Genomic DNA, 20,065 nt, shown 5'->3' on the forward strand with positions numbered 1-20,065 from the left:
ATTCCCCAGCTAGCAAGCTGGCTGGGGAATTCTGGGAGTTGAAGTCCACACATCTTGGAGTTATCAAAGTTGAAAAACACTGGCACAGGGGTGTTGTACTGAAAGGACATGGGGGGTGGAGGTTTGAAACTGAAAAACTAGCAGGAGGACCATCCCATATTACTGAAGAAAGATGGGAATGTTAAAAAGTTAATATATCTGCTTTTTCTCTGTAGTACTGGGTCAGCTATGTATCTTTATCCACAAATATTTCATCAGCAAACGTACAGAAATGAAAAGGGGCTGAGTCTGAAGGATGTATATCTTGAGTTGTCCTTCATGAAGTTGGCAGTTGAGAAACGTATTTTAAACAGTAAGGGAGACTTCTTTCTCATCCCATAAATTGAATGAAGTTGATTCTTGGCTAACAAAAGTACTGTACATGACAGAATAAATCAGTTTTTATCCTTTTGATGGACATATCTTCGTAGGGGGTGATCCTTCTAAATTACCTGTACACTTAAAGCTAACTGAAATCATAAAAGTGTTGCATTATAGGTAGAACCCCATTGTGCTACTGACAAACTTGCAACTCATCAACTATCAAGAACAGTGCAATTGCAAATCAATTTAGGGCACTATGATCATAATCCCATACTACTGTATCAGGAAAAGACAGCTTGCATGTTATTTACTACAGTTCATGTAAGCTGAAGAAAATGTACATTTTTCATGTGTAAGTATCGGTTATCTCTACCCATTTTCCAGGTCACTACAGCAGGTACCTATAACATTTCCATCTTATGTCCAGTTTCTGGCATGAATGCAATGCTGAAATAATATAATAAAAAGAAGCCAAACATGCAATCCATAAGGGATTATTTTCCTTGATGGTTTTTATTTCCATCTTTTACCACATATTAGATAGTTTTCTCTGTCCTTCTGAAAATTAGAGATTAAAATCAATTGCTCAGAATGTAGGTTTATTGCTGCAGACATATCAAAGTCTGCTTTGCCGACAGAACGAATGTGATAAGTGATTTGTATACAAGATTGTTAGTTAAACCACGATACCAGTAGAATGTGGGATTCTGCTGACATTTTAATGTTTGGGCAATGTTGAAACAGATATTTTGCCAATGAATTCTTGGTTATAGTTTCCAAAGTTTTTTTAAAAATAGCATTTATATTATTTAATTCCATGCTCTATTGTGATAAAGGTTAAAAAGAAATTATCTCCCATGCTATTTACACACTGATTTCAAATTAGGTTAATAACAATATATATCTATACGTATACATATAGATATATTCATTCCTTCTGTCCCTTCAGACATCACATCATTAAATGACTCCAATCTGTCCTAAAAAGCAAAATCTTGCTGATAAAGGATTGCTCCAAAATGTTTGTACATTCAGGTATAAGTCTCTTGCATGAAGCTTGCTTATGTATAATTCCATGGCTCAGTTCTGGGGAATTTCTATTTTATAGGAGTAATAATGGACACAACTTTCACATTGCCTTTCACACAACCACTTCTGCATGTAGCCATCATATGTAATGTTCCAAGAAAACAACATAAAGCAAAAATGTTACTGTTGTTAACAGGAGTTTCATCTTAGCAAATATTCCCTTGCTAAAAGTAGAATTAAAACTTGTAGTGGCCTAGATTTGCAAGTACAAGCTCATTTAGTTGAATGGTTTGTGGGACAACTGAAATCTTTTACTAGTCAAAGTTAATTTGAAAAAGGAATATAGGATTACTGTGGTATGTAGTTATAAAAGTACATGCTCTATAATGAGGTAGTCCCTATAATTAGGTTCCTGTTATAATTTCCATATATCATTAAAGTCTTACATGGCAAAAATGCAAAACTACAACAAAGTGTGAATATCATTTAATAGTTTTAGCAAAAGATGGCAGTTCTGAGACTTTGTATTTTATGTCCTTTAATGCTGAATGTATCTGTTGCCCAAGACTCTAAAACAGGATATGTTGGTCATGCTTTGTAAAATATGCATTATCATTACAGTACAATGAAATATTTTGTTACTAGATTTTTTAAAAATCATATATTTCAAGATATTGAAGAGCTTTTTTTTTTTTTAAAATCAAATGGTGATGTATTTCAGAAGTATGGCTATTATCTAGAGCAGTGTTTCTCAACCTTGGCAGCTTTTAAGATGTATGGACTTCAACTCCCAGGGAATTCTGGGAGTTGGAGTCCGTGCATCTTAAAGTCGCCAAGGTTGAAAAACATTGATCTAGAGAGATGTGAGGGGCAAACTGCTCACTCCAAGTTTCAAAAGCTGTTGAGCATAAAAAGAGGTTCACTGGATTGTATTTCAAATAATCTGAACCAAATGTGCAGTCTAGAAACATGAGTAGTGACAAACAGCCAAACACAAGCATGTTTATGCAAAATGTGCTGCTGAATTCAGTGAGGCTTTGTAATTCCCAAGGGAGTACGCTTAAGAATGCAGCTATGCAATTTGATCCGATACATGTTTACGCATAGGTAAATCCCCACAAGTTCAGTGGGACTCACACTGGAGTAATTGTGCATAGGATTCCACTTTGTATTTATAAATGAAGTTGGGCATATACATATCTAGTTAGAGGTATTCCCCACTAAGATCTGTGAGGCTTTTTTTCCAAGTGAGTGTGTGTAGAATTATACCCAAAATGGAGGAATCAGCCAATTGTTTTATTCATTTCTTCATCTTCTATAACTGCATCCTCATTTGCATGTCTGCTGATCCTACTGCATTCCATTTTAAAACAACTAAAGGTAGGCTTGAAAACTTTAATATCAGCTTTTTTGCTCTCCACGCTTGCTTTATATATCATGCAGCAACCTGATCAAGACTCTCTAAACTTAAAAAAATAAATCTGTTTTTGGGGGGGAATCTTAAATGTGTTTGATAGAAGTGTTCAGTTTGACTTGCTTTCTAGTTCTGTTGAAGAAATGCTCTCTGAATAAAAGTGTATAGGATCAGGGTGTGTGTCCCTTTGATTTCAACTGAATTTAGCTGTGACTAACCTTTACTAGACTGTCTCTGAAATGTAAACCCATATCAATGGCACAAGCATTAGTTCAGAAACTTCAGTTCTAATAACCTTAATAGAATTAAATTGGAAAGTATTATGCTAAATGAGAAAAGAAAAACTTGAGCTCTGTTATTGACTAATATTTCCTTGTATTTGTGTGTGTGTGGTATGTGTGTTTAATAAAACTGGGGTGCATATTTATTTTTCATCATTTAACTTAGATTTTGATGATTTTTTTTTCCTTTAAACAATCTACTATATTAAGAAGATCTGATGGTGGAAAAATGGAAAGGCAGACACATTTTTACCATTTATCATTGTATTTAGTTAATAATAAATGGAAGAAAAGCACTTCACTATTTCACAATACTTACAGGAAAAAGAAACTATTTCATTACATTGGGAGAGAAATACATTTTCAGACAAGGGAACATTTACCAGCAGTACTTGAAAACGTGTGAGTTTTGACTGCATGTTACTTGAAAGATCATACTAAGCTACTCTTTGGTGCACAGCAGTTGTATATGATTTCTTGTTTATGTAGCAAGATGCATTGAAATTGTATTGAAACATACATGTAAGGATTGTTATTGTGGAGATGGTTTGTTCTGTTTTTTTATTCTTCTTGTGTATGTCCTATCTGTTTAAACCTTAAATGTTTCTTTTAAAATGACCTAAAAAGGCAAGATAAAGTTGCTGTCATTGGAATAATGTATTTTAATTTTTTGTCATGGCTTTTTCCAAAAAAAAAAAAAAAATTACAAAGTGTATCATTCCTGATAATACAGAACATTGTGGATGGTTTCAAATAAATTTTATACTTCTATTTTGCAGGTGGTTGTTTTAATTTTTCTTTCATTTAGAGTTTACTTCTTTCTACTCGAGAAATAGAGTTAAGAGGGTGTCCATATCAGTGGAACAAAATTAAACTTAGTAATAGCTGGAAGATACAGATAGAATTATCTTGGATTCATTATTATTGTTCTTTGAATCTTGTTTCTAAAAGCAGTGATCTGGAAGCATTAAAAGGTGCAAGTGGTTATCTCTGCCTCTAGTAGTTGATCATAATTTCTTTGGTTCAGTTCTCTGTTTAAAGAAGTAGGCCAGTTAGGACTGGTCAGCTAGGAACACTGGTACCAAGGATCTTATTGGTATCTAGCCAATCTACCTACAAAGTTGCATATTTAATATGGAAGTATGAATTTCAGTCACTTTCAGATATCCAATTATGCTTTGCTAGAGCAAGAACGTAATAGAGCTGTGTCCTAGGAGTCCCCTTTATTGTGATGACGTGGATATGTAGTTCTGTTGGCAACAATAAAGAAGTGATTTGTTGCTGCCTTCTTCAAAGGGACATTTATATGTGTATACATGCACAGGCACATACGCATATATATACATAGATGTGAGCACAAACATACCTACACATCCCTGGTGGTCCCCTATCTAGACCCAACCTTGCTTAGCTTTTTGGGATCAGCACATGTTGGGGTTCTATATTGAAGACAACAGAGCTTGTACTGCACTGCTAAAAGTAGTGTATTATTTTTATTTCCATAAGGATGGAAATTGGGAAGCAAAGTAAGTGTTGAAACCTGCTGAAAGATGCAACCTCCCTACTTTTTTTAAAAAACTCAAGAGAACAAGTAAACAGTGGATATCAGCTCTTCTCCCTCAAACAACTTCACAAGGATGCATTTGTTGCAGCCCCCAGAATAAATAATAAAAGTGTGAACTTTGGATTAAGCCCATTCCTTCAGCTAATTGGCTTTTCTACACTGGTGACAGAGTCCCTTAATGTTTTGAGGTCCATAGGTGTTTTAAGATTTAAGAATGTTGCCATCAGTGAGCATCAAAAAATGGCTGCAAGGAATACTAAGTCAGCATCCTAAAACAGCTGCTGTGGAGGGGTGCTGCATCACAAAATGACAAAATGCTAAAAGTTGGATCTAATTAAAAGACATTAATGTGCATACTCTTTTGAACCCATTCAACACCAATTAGTTAGTTACATTGATGGTACTACATGTGATGCACAACATGAATTAAAATATTTTAGTGATTTTCATATGAAGTGCCAATAAAGATACACACAATAAACAGTTTTTCTGATTCTTCCAGAGTTATGGGAAAATGTCAAGGTAGGAATCTGGAATTTATTGCATACAAAATATGTGCTGTATCACTGAATGTAGCCCTTTTTTTAAAAACTAGTGCATAACATTCATTAGAGCATACAGCTGCCAAGGAGACAAGCTCAAAGGTCACCTCACAGTATTTCTAAGGTATTATCCCTGTACTTTTAACAAGCTACTCTGAACTACACATATGATGAATGTGAATTCTGGGGTGCAGTTATGTATTTTACCAAAGACTCTGCAACAAATTTAAAAATGCAACAAATATAATTTAGCCAAATATAAGCACATTTAAGTCCCATTAATTTCAAAAGGTGGAAGCTAATTCATTTATATTTCTCCCTGTGGCTAAAAAGGCTTTTATAGGCAATATTTGCATGATGCCCATGATTAATGTCATTGTGGTTTATTTAACCCAATTTTCTGGAGCGTGTTTATATATCCGTCCAAGGCTGGGTTTGCGTAATACAGTAAACCACAAACTAGCAAACTACATTTTATCCTAGTCTGATATGTGAACCTACATGCTAGGTTTACTGTATTACGCAAACCCAGCCTTGGACGGATATATAAACACGCTCCAGTTGGGCCACCTTTTATGGTCTTTACCTGGAAAAACATTTATAAACAAGACCACGGCCACACAGCCCGGAAGACCCACAACAGCCATTTATAAACAGTTTATGTCCTGAGATTATCTTAAATGATTAATATGCTTCATGAGGATGTCTTTGAAGAATATTTAGAAATTCTAAAGTTTCAGTGCAAAAGCACTATGGTACTACATAACACATCTTGTAAGAACTTAGTACTACACTGGCTACCACTTTATCCAGGTCAAAAAGCTTGGGATGAGAGTATTTGAAAGAACATTTTTCCCACATGAGCTTTCTGGTGACCTGAGATCTTGGTTTTTCACCTTCTGAAGTAGGAGATGGAAGCTAGAGATACTGGGGTCAACTATTTCTCAGAATTCCTTTCTTTCCCAATTCTTTGGGGTCTTTCTGTTATTTAAATGTTCCTTTTAAAAAATCCTTTTTTAATGAAGTTTAATGGAATTTTAATAATTCCTGGTTGCTTTTTTCCTGTAAATTTGCTACCTTGAACTATTAATATGGTTTTAGAACCTTTATGGACATGACACATAATCAGAATAAGAACCTCTGAAAACTATGAGGCTTAACTCAGTTGAGCATGCAATATCAAATAAAAACTGACAGCAGCATTTTAATATTGGTTTTAATAATGAATGCATCTGTATTTAGAAGAGTACTTAATATTCACTTAATGAGCATAACCAATATGTCACCTAGCCAAATGATCATGTGTTCAATGTTTCACCATCTTCGGTTTCATATATTTCGTCCATCCTGCATCACAGTTGCCACTCAGCCTCAAACGAATTAAAATTATAAATACTAAAACAATGCAATCTTTTAAAAGGAAACTTAAAGCAACAACGGCGAAATAAAATATATATCAGCATAAAAATATTGTGTAAGGAATTTAAAAAGCGCGGGGAGCATGAATCTTCACTAGGGGACTCTCCTTAGAGCAGTGTTTTTCAACCCTGGCAACTTTAAGATGTGTGGACTTCAACTCCCAGAATAAGCATGCTGGCTAGGGAATTCTGGGAGTTGAAGTCCACACACCTTAAAGTTGCCAAGATTGAGAAACACTGCTTTAAACGTACTGAAACAACGAAGTTCTTGGATGGAGATGAAGTGTTAAGCGCCCGATCAGAGGTTGCGCAAAAGTAGCACGTTTTCCTCTGCCCGGAAGCAAAATGGCGCACTTGTCACCTGCCTCCTAACAAGATGGTGGCAAAATCTACGTCAGGCAACCCAGTTAACGGTTTTTCTCCTCGCGCTCGCTTCGGGAGAAACCGCTTCCTTCAGCGCATGCGCCCTGAGACTCCATTCTTTGTTTTGGACACTGTAATCCCAGCCTCCCGGAGCACGTGCGTGAGGGCGAGAGCGGCTTGACTTTGAAACGTCACTCCTGTGCGCGACGGCGAACTCACCCAACTCCCCTCGCACCTCGCGCGTTCTTTCTGCGCCTGCGCCGTAGCTCTTTGCCTGGGGGTGCTGGAGGAGTTTGAAATGGCTTCTCGGAGTCCGTCTTCGGCCCGTTTCAGGTAAAGGACCGGGAGGAGAGCGGCGCGATTTCACGTGCGTGGGGCCGGGGGGTCGGGCTGGTGCTTTTGGGAAGCGGAGAGCCTTCGTATTCCTCAGAGCAGGCTTGGGCGAGGAATGGGGGAGAGCGGGAGAAGCACTCCTGGGGCGGCAGGCCTCGGTCTCGCATTGTGGCCAGGCCGGGGGGAGACGGCGGACCGGGCTGCTTCCTTCCTCGCCGCTGAGGACGCTTCCCCGAGGGAGTCGGAGGCAGATCTGACCCGGGCCCCCAAGAGGCCTGTCGTTGCCCTTCCTAGTCCTTTCGCGGAGCCTTTGCCTTGTTTGCGGGCCGGGGCGATTAACCAGCAGGAAAGTTTCTTCTTTGTTACGCTCTCTTGCTTTGGTTTCCTTCCCACAGATTCATTATTGAGTACGTTTTCTTTGTGTGGGTTGATTCCATGTATGTTTACTCAAAGGGAATCTGGGACTGAGTGAGTCAGGCTTGCTATTCCGCGGAGACCAATACAGCCTCGCTTAGTTTTCCATGAGCGTGAAAACTTCCAGTTCTGGTTCGGAATTTTTGAAAACCTTCTGTTTTTATTTTTGTTCTCCTAACTTGTATGGATAGGGCCGTTTAGCAATGGAGACTGTGTTTCATTTATAACCTGGGTGTATTGGTGTCTTTCCCTTAAATTCAACTGCTTTCTTGGTTTATTTTTCTGTTAGGCTCAGCCTTCTTTTGTTTAGAAACTTCTTTAAGTTATCTGCCTGCACAAGCAATCTTTGCTAAGTGCATCTGGATGACATGTTTGTTTATTGCCACACCATTTAATTGTTAGAAAAATACTTTCCCTTTCTTGAATGCAGTGTTGAGGAACCTTGATACTGGCAGGATTGAGATGCTTTTTCACTTAACAATGACAGTTAATTTCCTAGATTTCCATGACATATTAAACCACAAAGTGACCATGTGGACTGCATATACTAGGTTACATGTGATTAGCTAGCTTATGTTTCAATGTATAATGTAAGCACAACTGCTGGATCATATTGGAGATACATTTTCTTACTAGAAAAACAACTTTCAAGTGTTCTTGATGGTTCACTATTTTTCACTAGAAACATTTACTGTCAGCTTCCTTTCTCAGGACATCCAGTTTGTCATACTTTCATGGTTTCCCTTATCACAGCAGACATAGTTTTCATCTATAAAGCCCTTCACGCACTGGCCAGATTACTTGTGGGACCACCTATCTCCAGTTGTCTCTGCTCGTTCCAAGAGATCCAGCAGCAGGGTGTGCTTCAGGTCCCTTCTCGTCCCCTGGCAGAACCCAGGAGGCATACCTTCTCCATTACAGCAGCTGCCCATGGAACATCATCCCCTCAAGGTTCAGATGGCTCCAACCCTGCTGGCATTTTGTACAGTAAAGTCCTAAAAACCTGGTGCTTCCCCTGGCTTTGGCCACCGTACAAGATGAAACTGTCTAGAATAAAAGATTTTTGAATGGACTATGCAACGACTAGCCTTGACTGTTCTGTTTCCTTTTATTTCATTCTGTTTTTCTTTTGCTTTCATGCTTCTGTACAATTGTAAGCTGCCCAGAGTCACTTTACAAGTTGGGCAGCCATATAAATCACTATTAATGCACATGTATGTCACATATATATAGCTAATTTAATTTTGTCCATGATTCAGGAATTAACTGCATGTTAAAGTATTAATAACCTTTTTTTTTTTTAAGAAACTAAAACGGCAGAAAGATTTTACCTGTCATAATGGCACAGTTTGGAGGACAGAAAAATCCCCCTTGGGCTACTCAGTTTACAGCTACAGCAGTTTCTCAGCCAGGTTAGTTTGTACTTTCTTAAACAATAACTACTACTTCTCATTTCTTTCTGATTGTCTTAGTAAATGGAAATAAAACAAATGTAAAAGAATTAGCTCTGAAGAAAATTTAATCAGATTGAAAACAATGCAGATGTTAATTTTGAATAAGAAATAAGTTGCACTGATGAATGGCTGTAAAATTTGTGGAGAAGTAATTGTAAGCTTTTATATCAAGGTTTACTTATGACTGCTGTATTTTTCATTTTGTCTTGATTATGTCTGATCAGGAAATCTCTGAAATTTAAGCACTACTTCTTAGTTATATTTTTGTTTCCCATGTTTAATTTCTCAGTCCCCCTCTTCTGTCCCATTTATTATGTAACAGAAATATGCTCAAATATTCCTTAAAATACCCGTTTTCAGCTTCATATCTATTTTGGGTATATAGTGGTGTTCAGGTATACAAATGAATCCTGACAAATATATAATGGCACAAACAGAACATTCAATATTATTTTATAGATGAATTGTTTAAAACCTGGAGGCTGTGCTCACAAGTTAAACTCATTGAATTATGGTTTGTTTTAACAGTGATTTATTTAAGCAAGCCATAGTGGTTTAGTTCCAGCCAATAGTTTTTAGGAAGAAGAGAGTGAACAGGAACAGGAATTTTACCTGGTGCTGCTGAATTTGTGAGCTGTTAGCTGCATTTAAGAAGAATTGTTTGACGTATTGGCTGAGACTGTGTTTTTCTGACTGAATGCAGCACATGTCTACTTGCTAAACATATATTTTGGGTGGTAGTGGTGGTTTACAACTGCAGTTGATCAGCTGATCAAATAATTAGCTAGTGAGTGAACCACTTTCCCTAGGCAAAAGTTTAGTTCTGGCCAGCAGTCTTGAGAATGAGGAGGAACGGTTGTTCACATGCCCCAAACAGGTGAACAGGAGGAAAAACAGGGACATTTTGAAAGGGAGTTTAGAAGGGGAGGAACACTCTGACCTCTCCCCAGCAGGGGAGAGGGCCATTTAAAGTTTTCTTATAGGGTGTCAAATGTATGACTATTTGCCTATTAGGTGTAAATTGTGGATTTATGGTCAGTGCAAAAGCTTTTGACTCGCAGAGAGCATATATTTTTCCTTGGAAACAAGGCGGCCAAGATGGAGATGCTTAGAGAACCGGAGAAGTATATAGATAACACGTTAGAATGTGATTGACTCCCAGAACGATATCACCTTTGTTGTTAGGGAGAATGAGGACGTTGGGGAAGAATATAATTTTGAAGACAACAAATGTAGGGACCCAGTGCTTGGATGATGAACCCATATCCTCTCATACTGAATATATTTCTCCGGGAAAAATGCAGAGGACTTTTGGTTGTGAGTAATTTGATCATTAGAAACAGAGAGAGATGTGTTTGTGACAGGCATGTAGATTGCGTGATTTGCTTGTGTGGTACAAAGCTTGCCGCCATCATCACAAACAATCTAGATAAACTGATGGATAATTCTCAGGAGAAGGCAACAGTTGTAGTTCATATTAGCAGCCGTGACACTGAAAAATGTAGAAACTAAATTTGGGCTGCTAGGTAACAGATTGAAATCCTGAGTTGCTAAGGTGGTCTCAGAAATGTTACTTGTTCCACGCACAAGGGTAGCTAGACAAGTGGAGCTCAGGTTTCTCAAGACATGGATGTAATAATTTGTATTTGTTAGGCACTGGAGAATTTTGGGGGGCAAGCCAAATCTGTGTATGAGAGACTAACTCAACTTGAACTGAAGTGAAACCAAGTTGCTAGCACATAGCATCAGGAAAATGATAGGCCAGCTTTTAAATTGATCTTTGGGTGAACCCAACTGATACTGAATAGTATCCTCTTTGCAAGGTTGTACATGATTCAAAATATAGAGATAGGGCCATTGTTGGAAGTGGGTTAATGGAGGGATATGATAGGAGATGTAACTGGGGCTCTTTTGCATTATTTTGGCCAGGAGCCCAGTGATCACTGTGGTTGTGCATGCCAGTAAAAGATACTTTATTGTATCTATTGCCAAACACTTCAGTTCCTTATTTAAATGGGCATTTTTCCCACAACCAATATAAATTCATTGCATTGCTATAGAAGATACAGGACATTAACTTTCTTAGAAAATTGGAATAGTTAAATAGAACTGAAATAAAAAGAGAAGATACTCTAGGATATTTTGAAAGATTATACAATAATTAATCAAGAGGCCCGGATGGCACCCACCCATGACTATTGAAGAGCTCAAATTGGACACTGCTAGTCTAGCAAAAATGGTAACTTGCCTGTCAAATCAGACTAAGTGACAGAGGACATGTCCTCTTGAGTAAACCTAGCATTACCAGATAAAAGGACCTGTACTTTTATGGATTACTGATCAGTTAAAAACCAGAAAGCAAAGGTAGGTTCAAATGGGCAATTGTCCCAGCAGAGGGAAGTAAGAAGTGGAATCTCTTTAAGGAACTGTGCTGGGCTCTTTAACTTATTCATAAAGGACCTTAATTTACTTAAGCAGTTAGTTGGCTGAGTGTGCAGAGGAAATTAAATTATTTGGGCTGGTGAAAGCCAAAAGTGATTGTGAAGAGCTCTAGAAAGAATGGGTGACGAATAGTTGATCAGATGGCAGATCATTCAGCTTAAGCAAATGTGAAGTGATGTACCTTGGGAGAAAAACCTCTGAGAGGGTTTGAGACAGGGTCTGAGCTGTCTGAAACTAACCTAGAAAAAGATCTTGATGACATAGATACTTCAAAGAAAATGTTGTCTTTGTTTGACACCTGTGAAAAAGGTAAATTCTAGGGATCATTGGGAAGGGGATTAAAACACAAACAAAACTTGTCAGTGTTGTAACATTCTTATATGGATGTGAGGTGTGTCCAAATCTGGAATTCCGTATACAATTCAGGGTGTCACATTTAAGAATGGATATAATGGAGCTGGAAGAAGTGCAGAAGAAGGCAAACAAAACTATCGGTGACACAAACACCTTTCCTAAGAGAAAAGTCTTGAGCCTTCAGCTCAGAAAAGTGACTGAGGTAGAACATGATCAGGGTGTATAAAATAAAGCAAGGCATAGATAGTGAACAAAGAGTTTTTCTCCCTCTCTGAAAACGCTAAAGCTGGGGTTATCCGGTGAAACTGATTGGAAGGAGAGTTAGATTAAATAAACTGTACACTGTGCTTAAGTTATCTGGGGAATTGATTAACACAAGGTGTGGTGATGGGCAGAAACTTGGATAGCTTTAAACAGGAATTATATAAATGCAGGGAGGTCTATTAAGAGTTATTAATTTATTTCCTTATCTTTGTTTTTGCTTGTTATGTTTGCATGTTTTACTTACCTAATAAAAATGATGTTAAAATACCAAAAACTTCAATGGATTTTAGATTACATCGTTTTCAGCAAGAAATAATATTTCAGAAATGACTTTATTGTATTTATATAGAAAAGTCCTAAATAAATGGTTATATTGTTGAAGTTGTAGTGAAATTAATGTTTTATTTAAATATGTTTCTACGGTGTTCCATTTGGGAAAGAAGTTATTACATGCATTAACTCAGCTTTGAAGTTCAGTATTTTTAGACATTTATATTCTTTTGAAGCTTATCCCTGTCTCATGGGAGTTGACATCTGGACAAAGAAAGTGGATTTTCTGTACCTTACTTACAGCTAAAAGACTTATTGTTCAGCATTGGAAAGATAAACATATGGTTCCAGCTAATCAGCAGTTTGCCAGATCGATCAGTATAGATTAGCTATGGATGACTGTAATAAATTATGGCTTCCATTCATTGAAATGTTTACTGTACAACTTTATGTATGTCTGTGAATATATGCTCTGTATGGTTTTTTTAGCTTTCTTTTTTTCTTCTTTATAATTTTGTGTGGTTTTTTTTTTGTATTTAACTCTTTTTTCTCACCTTCAAAAATTATTAGTTTAGAAGACTGAGTGTTACTTCTGGATTTGGGTCAGCATGCCTTCAAATACAGGTAGTCCTCATTTAGTGACTGCTTCATTTAGTGACCATTTGTGATTATGACGGTGATGAAAAAGTAACTTTGCGACCAATTCTCTCATTTATGATCTTTGCAAGTCTGTAAAACAAAAGAAGGCTGAAGTAAGATCGTAAGCACAGTTGTGGTTTCACTTAGTGACCGCTTTGCTTAATGACCAAGTTGCTGTTCCCAATTGTGGTTGCTAAACGAGGACTACCTGTAGTTGTAGGGGAACATTAGCAGGAGAAATGTGTTGTCATTTCCTGCTTGTAAGCACCCCAAAGATATCTGTTAGAAACAAAATTTTAGAATAAGGTAAGCCTTGGTCTGATCCAGTAGGTTTAATTATGTTCTTATGGTTCACATAATGGTGAATATAAACCATCATTTGCAGACCACAGTATCTGTGGGCCAGTGATATTGCTTGGCATTTCTCATATTTCATTGCTTAAGGCCTATAGTTATCTCACCTTAATCACTCAGTGTTTCAAGGCTAAATACAGTGGTACCACTACTTACGAATTTAATCCGTTCCGTGACTCTGGTCGCAAGTCGAGTTGGTCGCAAGTTGAGGTAAATTTTCCCATAAGGTTCAATGTAAATACGGTTAATCCGTTCCGTCCTCCGAATTTGGTTGCACCACGAGGCAAATATCCCCATAAGGTTCAATGTAAATACGGCTAACCCGCCCTCCAAATTTGGTCGCAAGTCGAGGCACATTTCCCCCATAAGGTTCAATGTAAATACATATGGTTAAACAGTTCTGAAACATATGCATTTTATTTTTAAACCACAAAAACATGAAAAAAAGCACAGTATGAAGAGGGAGAATGGGGTGGGGAGGCAGTTATTGTTTGGAGGGAGAGTCCCCCTCCAAAAGGACATCGGGGAGATCTCCTTCAGGGGTTTCCTCTCTTCTTTGCCTCTTAGCTGCAGGCTCAGTTCTGGGGAAAAACCTGTCTAAAGTCAGTTGTTTTTTCCTGCGCTGCATAACCCTCCGGAAATGAGAGAACACGTCATTCATCATGTTCAATGCTCTGGTTGTCACAGTTCTGTTGGGGTGGTGCTTCTCAATGAAATCCTGGCACTCATTCCATTTCTGCATGATGGATTTTATCGCATCACTGCTCACCTCCTCCCCCTCCTCCTCTTCCTCAGTGGAATGCTCCTCGTCAAGCGCTTTCTGTTGCTCACTCTGGAGCTGAGCAAGTTCTTCTGTGGTCAGCTCCTCCTTATGGTCCTCAACAAGCTCCTCTGTGTCCGCATCATCCACAACCAGACCCATGCTCTTGCCCATGGCCACAGTCTCCTCCACTACCTCTGCATCAGACCCTTCAAACTCACATTCAGCGACACATTCTGGCCACAGTTTCCTCCAGGCTGAGTTTAAGGTCTGGCAGGTGACATCTCCCCAGGCTTTGTCAATGACGCTGATGCAGTGGAGGACATTGAAATGTTTCTTCCAAAACTCTTTCAGAGTCAAGGATGTTTCCTCAGTGACATTGAAACACCTGGTGAAGAGTGCCTTTGTGTAGAGCTTCTTAAAGTTGCAGATCACTTGCTGGTCCATGGGCTGCAGAAGAGGTGTTGTGTTGAGGGGGAGGAACTTGACCTTTATGAAGTCGTACTCGGCGTCCATGTCATCCACCAAGGCTGGAGGGTGTGCTGGGGCATTGTCCATCAGGAGAAGGCACCTTTCAGGCAGCTGGTTCTCAGACAGGTATTTTTTAACGCTGGGTGTGAACACCTTGTGCAGCCATTCCATGAACAACTGCCTTGTGACCCACGCTCTCGCATTGGCCCTCCACATGACAGGCAGTCTGGCCTTGTTCACATTGTGGTCCCTGAACGCACGAGGGGTCTGGGAATGGTACACGAGCAGCGGCTTAATCTTCAGGTCGCCGCTTGCATTCGCACACAGCAAAAGGGTCAATCTGTCCTTCATGGGCTTGTGCCCTGGCAGTGCCTTTTCCTCCCGCGTGATGTAAGTTCTGTTTGGCATCTTCTTCCAGAAGAGCCCTGTCTCGCAGTTGAACACTTGCTGAGCAACGTATCCTTCCGCCTTCATGAAGTCCTCAAAGTCTTTCTGGTAGGCTTCTGCAGCAGCTTTGTCAGAACTGGAAGCCTCACCATATCTTGCCACACTGTGGATGCCACTTCTCTTTCGGAATTTCTCAAACCAGCCTCTGCTGGCTTTAAATTCCTCACTTGCTGCACTGGTAGAGGGGTTTTCCTGCAGTAAATCACTGTGCAGCTTCCTGGCTTTTTCACAGATGATAGCTTCACTCACGCTATCACCTGCCAGCTGTTTCTCATTCAGCCACACCAACAACAGCTTTTCCACCTCTTCCACCACTTGTGTCCTCTTCCTCATTAAGATTGTCACTCCTTTTGCCACATCAGCTCCTCCGATGGCATCTTTATTCTTCAGAATAGTCAAGATGGTCAACTTCGCCATCTTGTACTCTGAGGCCAGATCAGCCACACGAATACCACGATCGTGCTTTTCTATAATGTCCTTCTTAAGTTCGATCGTCACTTTTTTCTTCAAAGCCTTATTCTTGCCAAGCCTGCTCTGCATTTTCTTTGGAGCCATGCTGACAAGCACGCCAAACACCTTCCAAAACCTTCCAAAACGCCACAAAACACACCACAAGCCTCACCGAACGTCTCCTTGCTACCGCGATCTCACCCACAGGAAGCCGCGACCGTGTGGCAGCAGGGCAAATGGCCGCGGATCCGGTTCGTAAGTCGAGGCAAGTTCGTAAGTAGAGGTAAATTTTTGGTGCCGGAGCTGGTCGTATCTCAAAATTTTCGTATGTAGGGCCGTTCGTAAGTAGAGGTACCACTGTATTCAGCAAAGGGATAAATAGCTTGAAGAACAAATACATACAGTACATGAGTGTCTCCAGGATCATTTCAGACACATGTGAACACAAGTAAAGTATTTGCTTGCTTCATTCATTGGTTCAGGGTGCGGCATCATCAGTAGGCTGATGATACTTCACTATACATTTTCACTCCAGATTAAACTGGTAATGCAGTTAAAGTCTTGTTCTGGTGCCTAGAAGTTCTATGGATCTAGATAACATGAAACAAGTTAAAATTGAACTTATAATTTGTCAGTTGATATTCTCGATAAATTCTAGTGTTGTCTCTCACTGGAGTAGTACTACCTTGAGGGAGCAGCTCCAGGACTTCAGAACCTTCCTGGAGTCAAGGCTGCTGCTGAATGGGCAGGGGGAGGCTGTGGCCAGGAGGGCTTTTGTAGTGCTTGCAACTTTTCGAGTAGACTTCTGCAGTGTGCTCTACGTGAAGCTACCTTTGAAGTCCATCTGCAAACTTTTCCTAAGACTATTCAACCAAACACTCTTTGGAAATGTTTCCAGGTGGTTTGTTATCATCATCTGTAATTTTATTTCATTTTGAAGTACTTATATTGATTTAGTGATTGATAATAATTTGTTCTATTTATTTTTATTATCATTATAATTATCTTTGTAAATTATTTTTTATTTCATCTTTGCTGTGAATGTTTTCACTGTTATAGTTGTTTTTATTGATTGTTTTGTAAATTGAATCTCTGTTGGTTACAATAAATGTGGATACAATAAATAGATAAAACTAATTCTGCATTATCTGCAATTGGAAAAAAAGAGGATATAAACTGCTGTACAGGTATAACAAGAAAACGGTCAAGTTTTATTGGTCACCTGTATTTATTCTCTTATGTTTTTGTTAATTTCTTTATCATGGGGAACTGTGTATTGTTTTAAGCCGATCACAAATGATCTTTCATTTTCTCAGGAATGAGTGTATTATCTGGAACATCCAGTTAAGATATTTGTATCTTCATGGGCTAGAATATTGCACTTTTTAAAAAAAGTACTTTGAAATGCTGTGAATTAGAAAAAGACATGCCATTTTATGCAGATAAGCAACATCAGGGGAGAACAAGCCACACATTTAACATGAGGTTGTAGATGAATAAAAGAGGTTATAAGAAGCTGGAACTAATCTCAGAAAGCCAGAGTAATTAAATACTTTTGGAGCAATTTCTTCTGATGTGATGCTCACTTAAAATGTCAAGCCTTTTCCTAAACCGACATGGCAAGGCTATTTGGCCTTCTGCAATAGCATTCTCATTAGAAAGCAAGCGAAGTGTTGAAATAAGATTATTCTTCTAAATTGAGGTACTGACTTGGCACACTGTAAGAAGAACTTGATTCAGTGCGATCACCTGAATTTGTATAGAATGACCATTAACTCTGTAACATAAAAGCAGGCCTATTGCATTAATTTGCATTCCATGTTTAAATAAATATCTACTTTGCCAGCATTGTACATTCAGCACTGTGTATTAAACAAGGAAGTATTTTTGCTTCAATTTAAAACTAAAGTTGCACCTTTCGAAATGCAAAGAGGAGTCAATTTTTCTCCAAAATCTTAGTGCTATTAAAATTTATAGTGCCAGATTTGATGTGAAGTCCTACTAATCAAAATTAAGATTTCCTAATGTTCAGCTCTTTCCTTTCAGCTGCTCTGGGTGTACAGCAACCTTCATTACTTGGAGCATCTCCTACAATATATACACAGCAAACTGCGTTGGCGGCAGCAGGCCTCAGTACTCAGACACCGACCAACTATCAGCTCACTCAGACAGCTGCTTTGCAACAGCAAGCTGCGGCTGCAGCTGCAGCATTACAGCAGGTAAACAGAGCGGCCTTTCACCCAGTGTACCCAGTTATAATGTCAAATAACAAACTGGAAAACTGAACAATTTTTATTTTGTTTTTATTTACTGCACTCCAGCTGTGTGTGTGTATAACAGAGGGCCTCAGTATTTTTTGGGAAACCTATTACACGTTACTACTTAACAGGACTTTGCAAGTTCTGCCTAATCTGCTCTGAGACTGTATTTTGAGCTCCAGAAGTAGTGTGACCCTAAATCTTGGGTTAGTTCATGTTGAATTATTTCTGGTTTAGAAGTATGATTTTGGAAATCAAGAGCCCCACACAAGCTTTAAATGAAAACCTGCAAGGGTACTTCTTCCTCCCAAATAACTGATGTAAATTAGAACAGAATAAGATGCACTATTAAACTAGCATTCATGCTTTTGTGCAGCTAACATTCATCTTATAGGGATACTTCCTAGTAAACTGTGCTCCATACATGTCACATCCATTCATGTTGTAGAATCTGAAGTGATATTTTTATACGGTAAGGATAAAAACATTTCCTGCATTCCAGTACAATTTTATTTAGCTAGTAGAATATTACCAATATTTTGTTAATCTACAGCATTAGTTTAATGTAATTTTACAAGTAATTGTCTGAGATTATAGTATGGAAATATATTCTTGTGATACATATTTTTAGTTATTCACTGTTTGTATGTTTTTCAGCAATATTCACAACCTCAGCAGACCCTCTATAGTGTACAACAGCAGGTTTGTGTAACTCTTTATGATCATGATCTCACATTGTGTTGTGTCTGAATCAGGCATTTTTTTAAGGACTGGGTAGAAGTCCACAAAGCACTTCCATATTGTTGCCAAAAAAACCCCTATACTGGCAAGTCCATGAAGTCACAGGAGTCAAACTTGACCCAAAGGAGACTTTTTAAGTTAAATATGTGTTTAAATACATGAAAGGCTTATGAAAGTAATCTGTAACACCATTGCTTGGTGCATCAGTAAGCATTATTTGACATTGGTTTAGTCGCTGCTTCTTTTATATACTGTTTAATGATGGGTGCATGAAACAGATACATTTAGCTTATATTAAATGGAGGAAAAATTATAGTGAAGATTTGGAAAATCTATTACTATTAGTTTTGATGGTTGAAATATCCTTTTTAAAAAAAATTGGAAAGGCTTATTTATGTGAATATTGCAGTCTGCATGTATATAAATTTTATATGGAAACCAGCTGATACCTGTATTATAGAATTTCTATTACACTTCCATATATTCTTAGAATAGTAAAGGGAAGTACATGGTTTTAAATAATACAACAAAGGAAACATTTTCCTATCTAATAAAGGATGTTCTTACTTCTTTGTATCCAGTCTTTCCCTGAATAGGTAGAGCAATTCAACACAAAATGAGAAATATATATAATAGTCACATTTTAGTATAGTAATTAAATTGTAATGTTGCATATACTTTCATGGAGTTTTGAAACTATTTGCTGTTTGCAATAGGTGGAATGCAGGCATAAACATATTTTGGAATATTCTAAATATGTAAACATAAGCGAAAAAATCAGAAGTTGGGCAATATAAAAACTAATTATCTTGTTTATTTTTTAAGTTGCAGCAGCCTCAGCAAACACTTTTAACTCAGGTTAGTTAGCTTTTTAAAAATTCTATTGCCATAAAACCTAATGTAAATATTTGTGTATGCTCTGTTTTTAGTTGATGTAAACAACTGACAGATTTTACAATGCGGTTTGTGTATAATATTATTTTGATTAAACCCATGGATATGTTTTTCCAGGGTAAGTATTGTAGTATTAACTTTATTTATTAAATTTATATCCCACCTTTGTTTTGTATATAATGCTTCCTCCTCCTGTTTTCTCCCCATTACAGTACTACTTTGAAGAAATAGTACTTTCATGTTGGGTAGCTCATATTTTAGAATAAAGTATCAGATACATGTTGGGAGTTTTACATTTTTAAAGTATCAGTGGAATAACTTCCAAATATGTATGCTTTGAATTTCAAACAATAATACTGTCGTTTGAAAATATTTTTAAGTTGTTTAAGAAATGAAATTAGCATTTTTTTCAGAGCAAATTGCTTTCATTTTGTTAACACCAGAATACTTAGTGGTAAAAACATTTATTTTGATACATAGCATGTCCCTTTAAAAAAATGCAGGTGCATCTTTACAAAGCTGAGTGAAAAGTCATTTAGACAACTA

The 20,065-nt window shown here is 37.9% G+C and overlaps 1 protein-coding gene across 2 annotated transcripts in view; it reads left to right on the top strand.

Annotated features, from left to right (window-relative positions):
• Positions 1-7,158: 7,158 nt before the first annotated feature.
• The window catches only part of CCAR1 (cell division cycle and apoptosis regulator 1), a 31,182-nt gene continuing 18,275 nt past the window's right edge, over positions 7,159-20,065 (top strand). Inside the window, exons 1-5 of one of the 2 annotated variants that reach the window (XM_088144320.1) lie at positions 7,159-7,307; positions 9,027-9,133; positions 17,673-17,845; positions 18,542-18,586; positions 19,451-19,483. In XM_088144320.1, the coding sequence (XP_088000446.1) occupies positions 9,061-9,133; positions 17,673-17,845; positions 18,542-18,586; positions 19,451-19,483 (324 nt within the window). In that variant the 5' untranslated portion in view covers positions 7,159-7,307; positions 9,027-9,060. The remainder of the gene's footprint in view (positions 7,308-9,026; positions 9,134-17,672; positions 17,846-18,541; positions 18,587-19,450; positions 19,484-20,065) is intronic. The other variant, XM_088144321.1, reaches the window with a different exon arrangement.

Source organism: Python bivittatus, unplaced genomic scaffold (genome assembly GCF_059951505.1).
Source record: "Python bivittatus isolate LINGU-HERP-01145 unplaced genomic scaffold, Pbiv_v1 ctg000400_np1212, whole genome shotgun sequence".
Taxonomy (NCBI): domain Eukaryota; kingdom Metazoa; phylum Chordata; class Lepidosauria; order Squamata; family Pythonidae; genus Python; species Python bivittatus.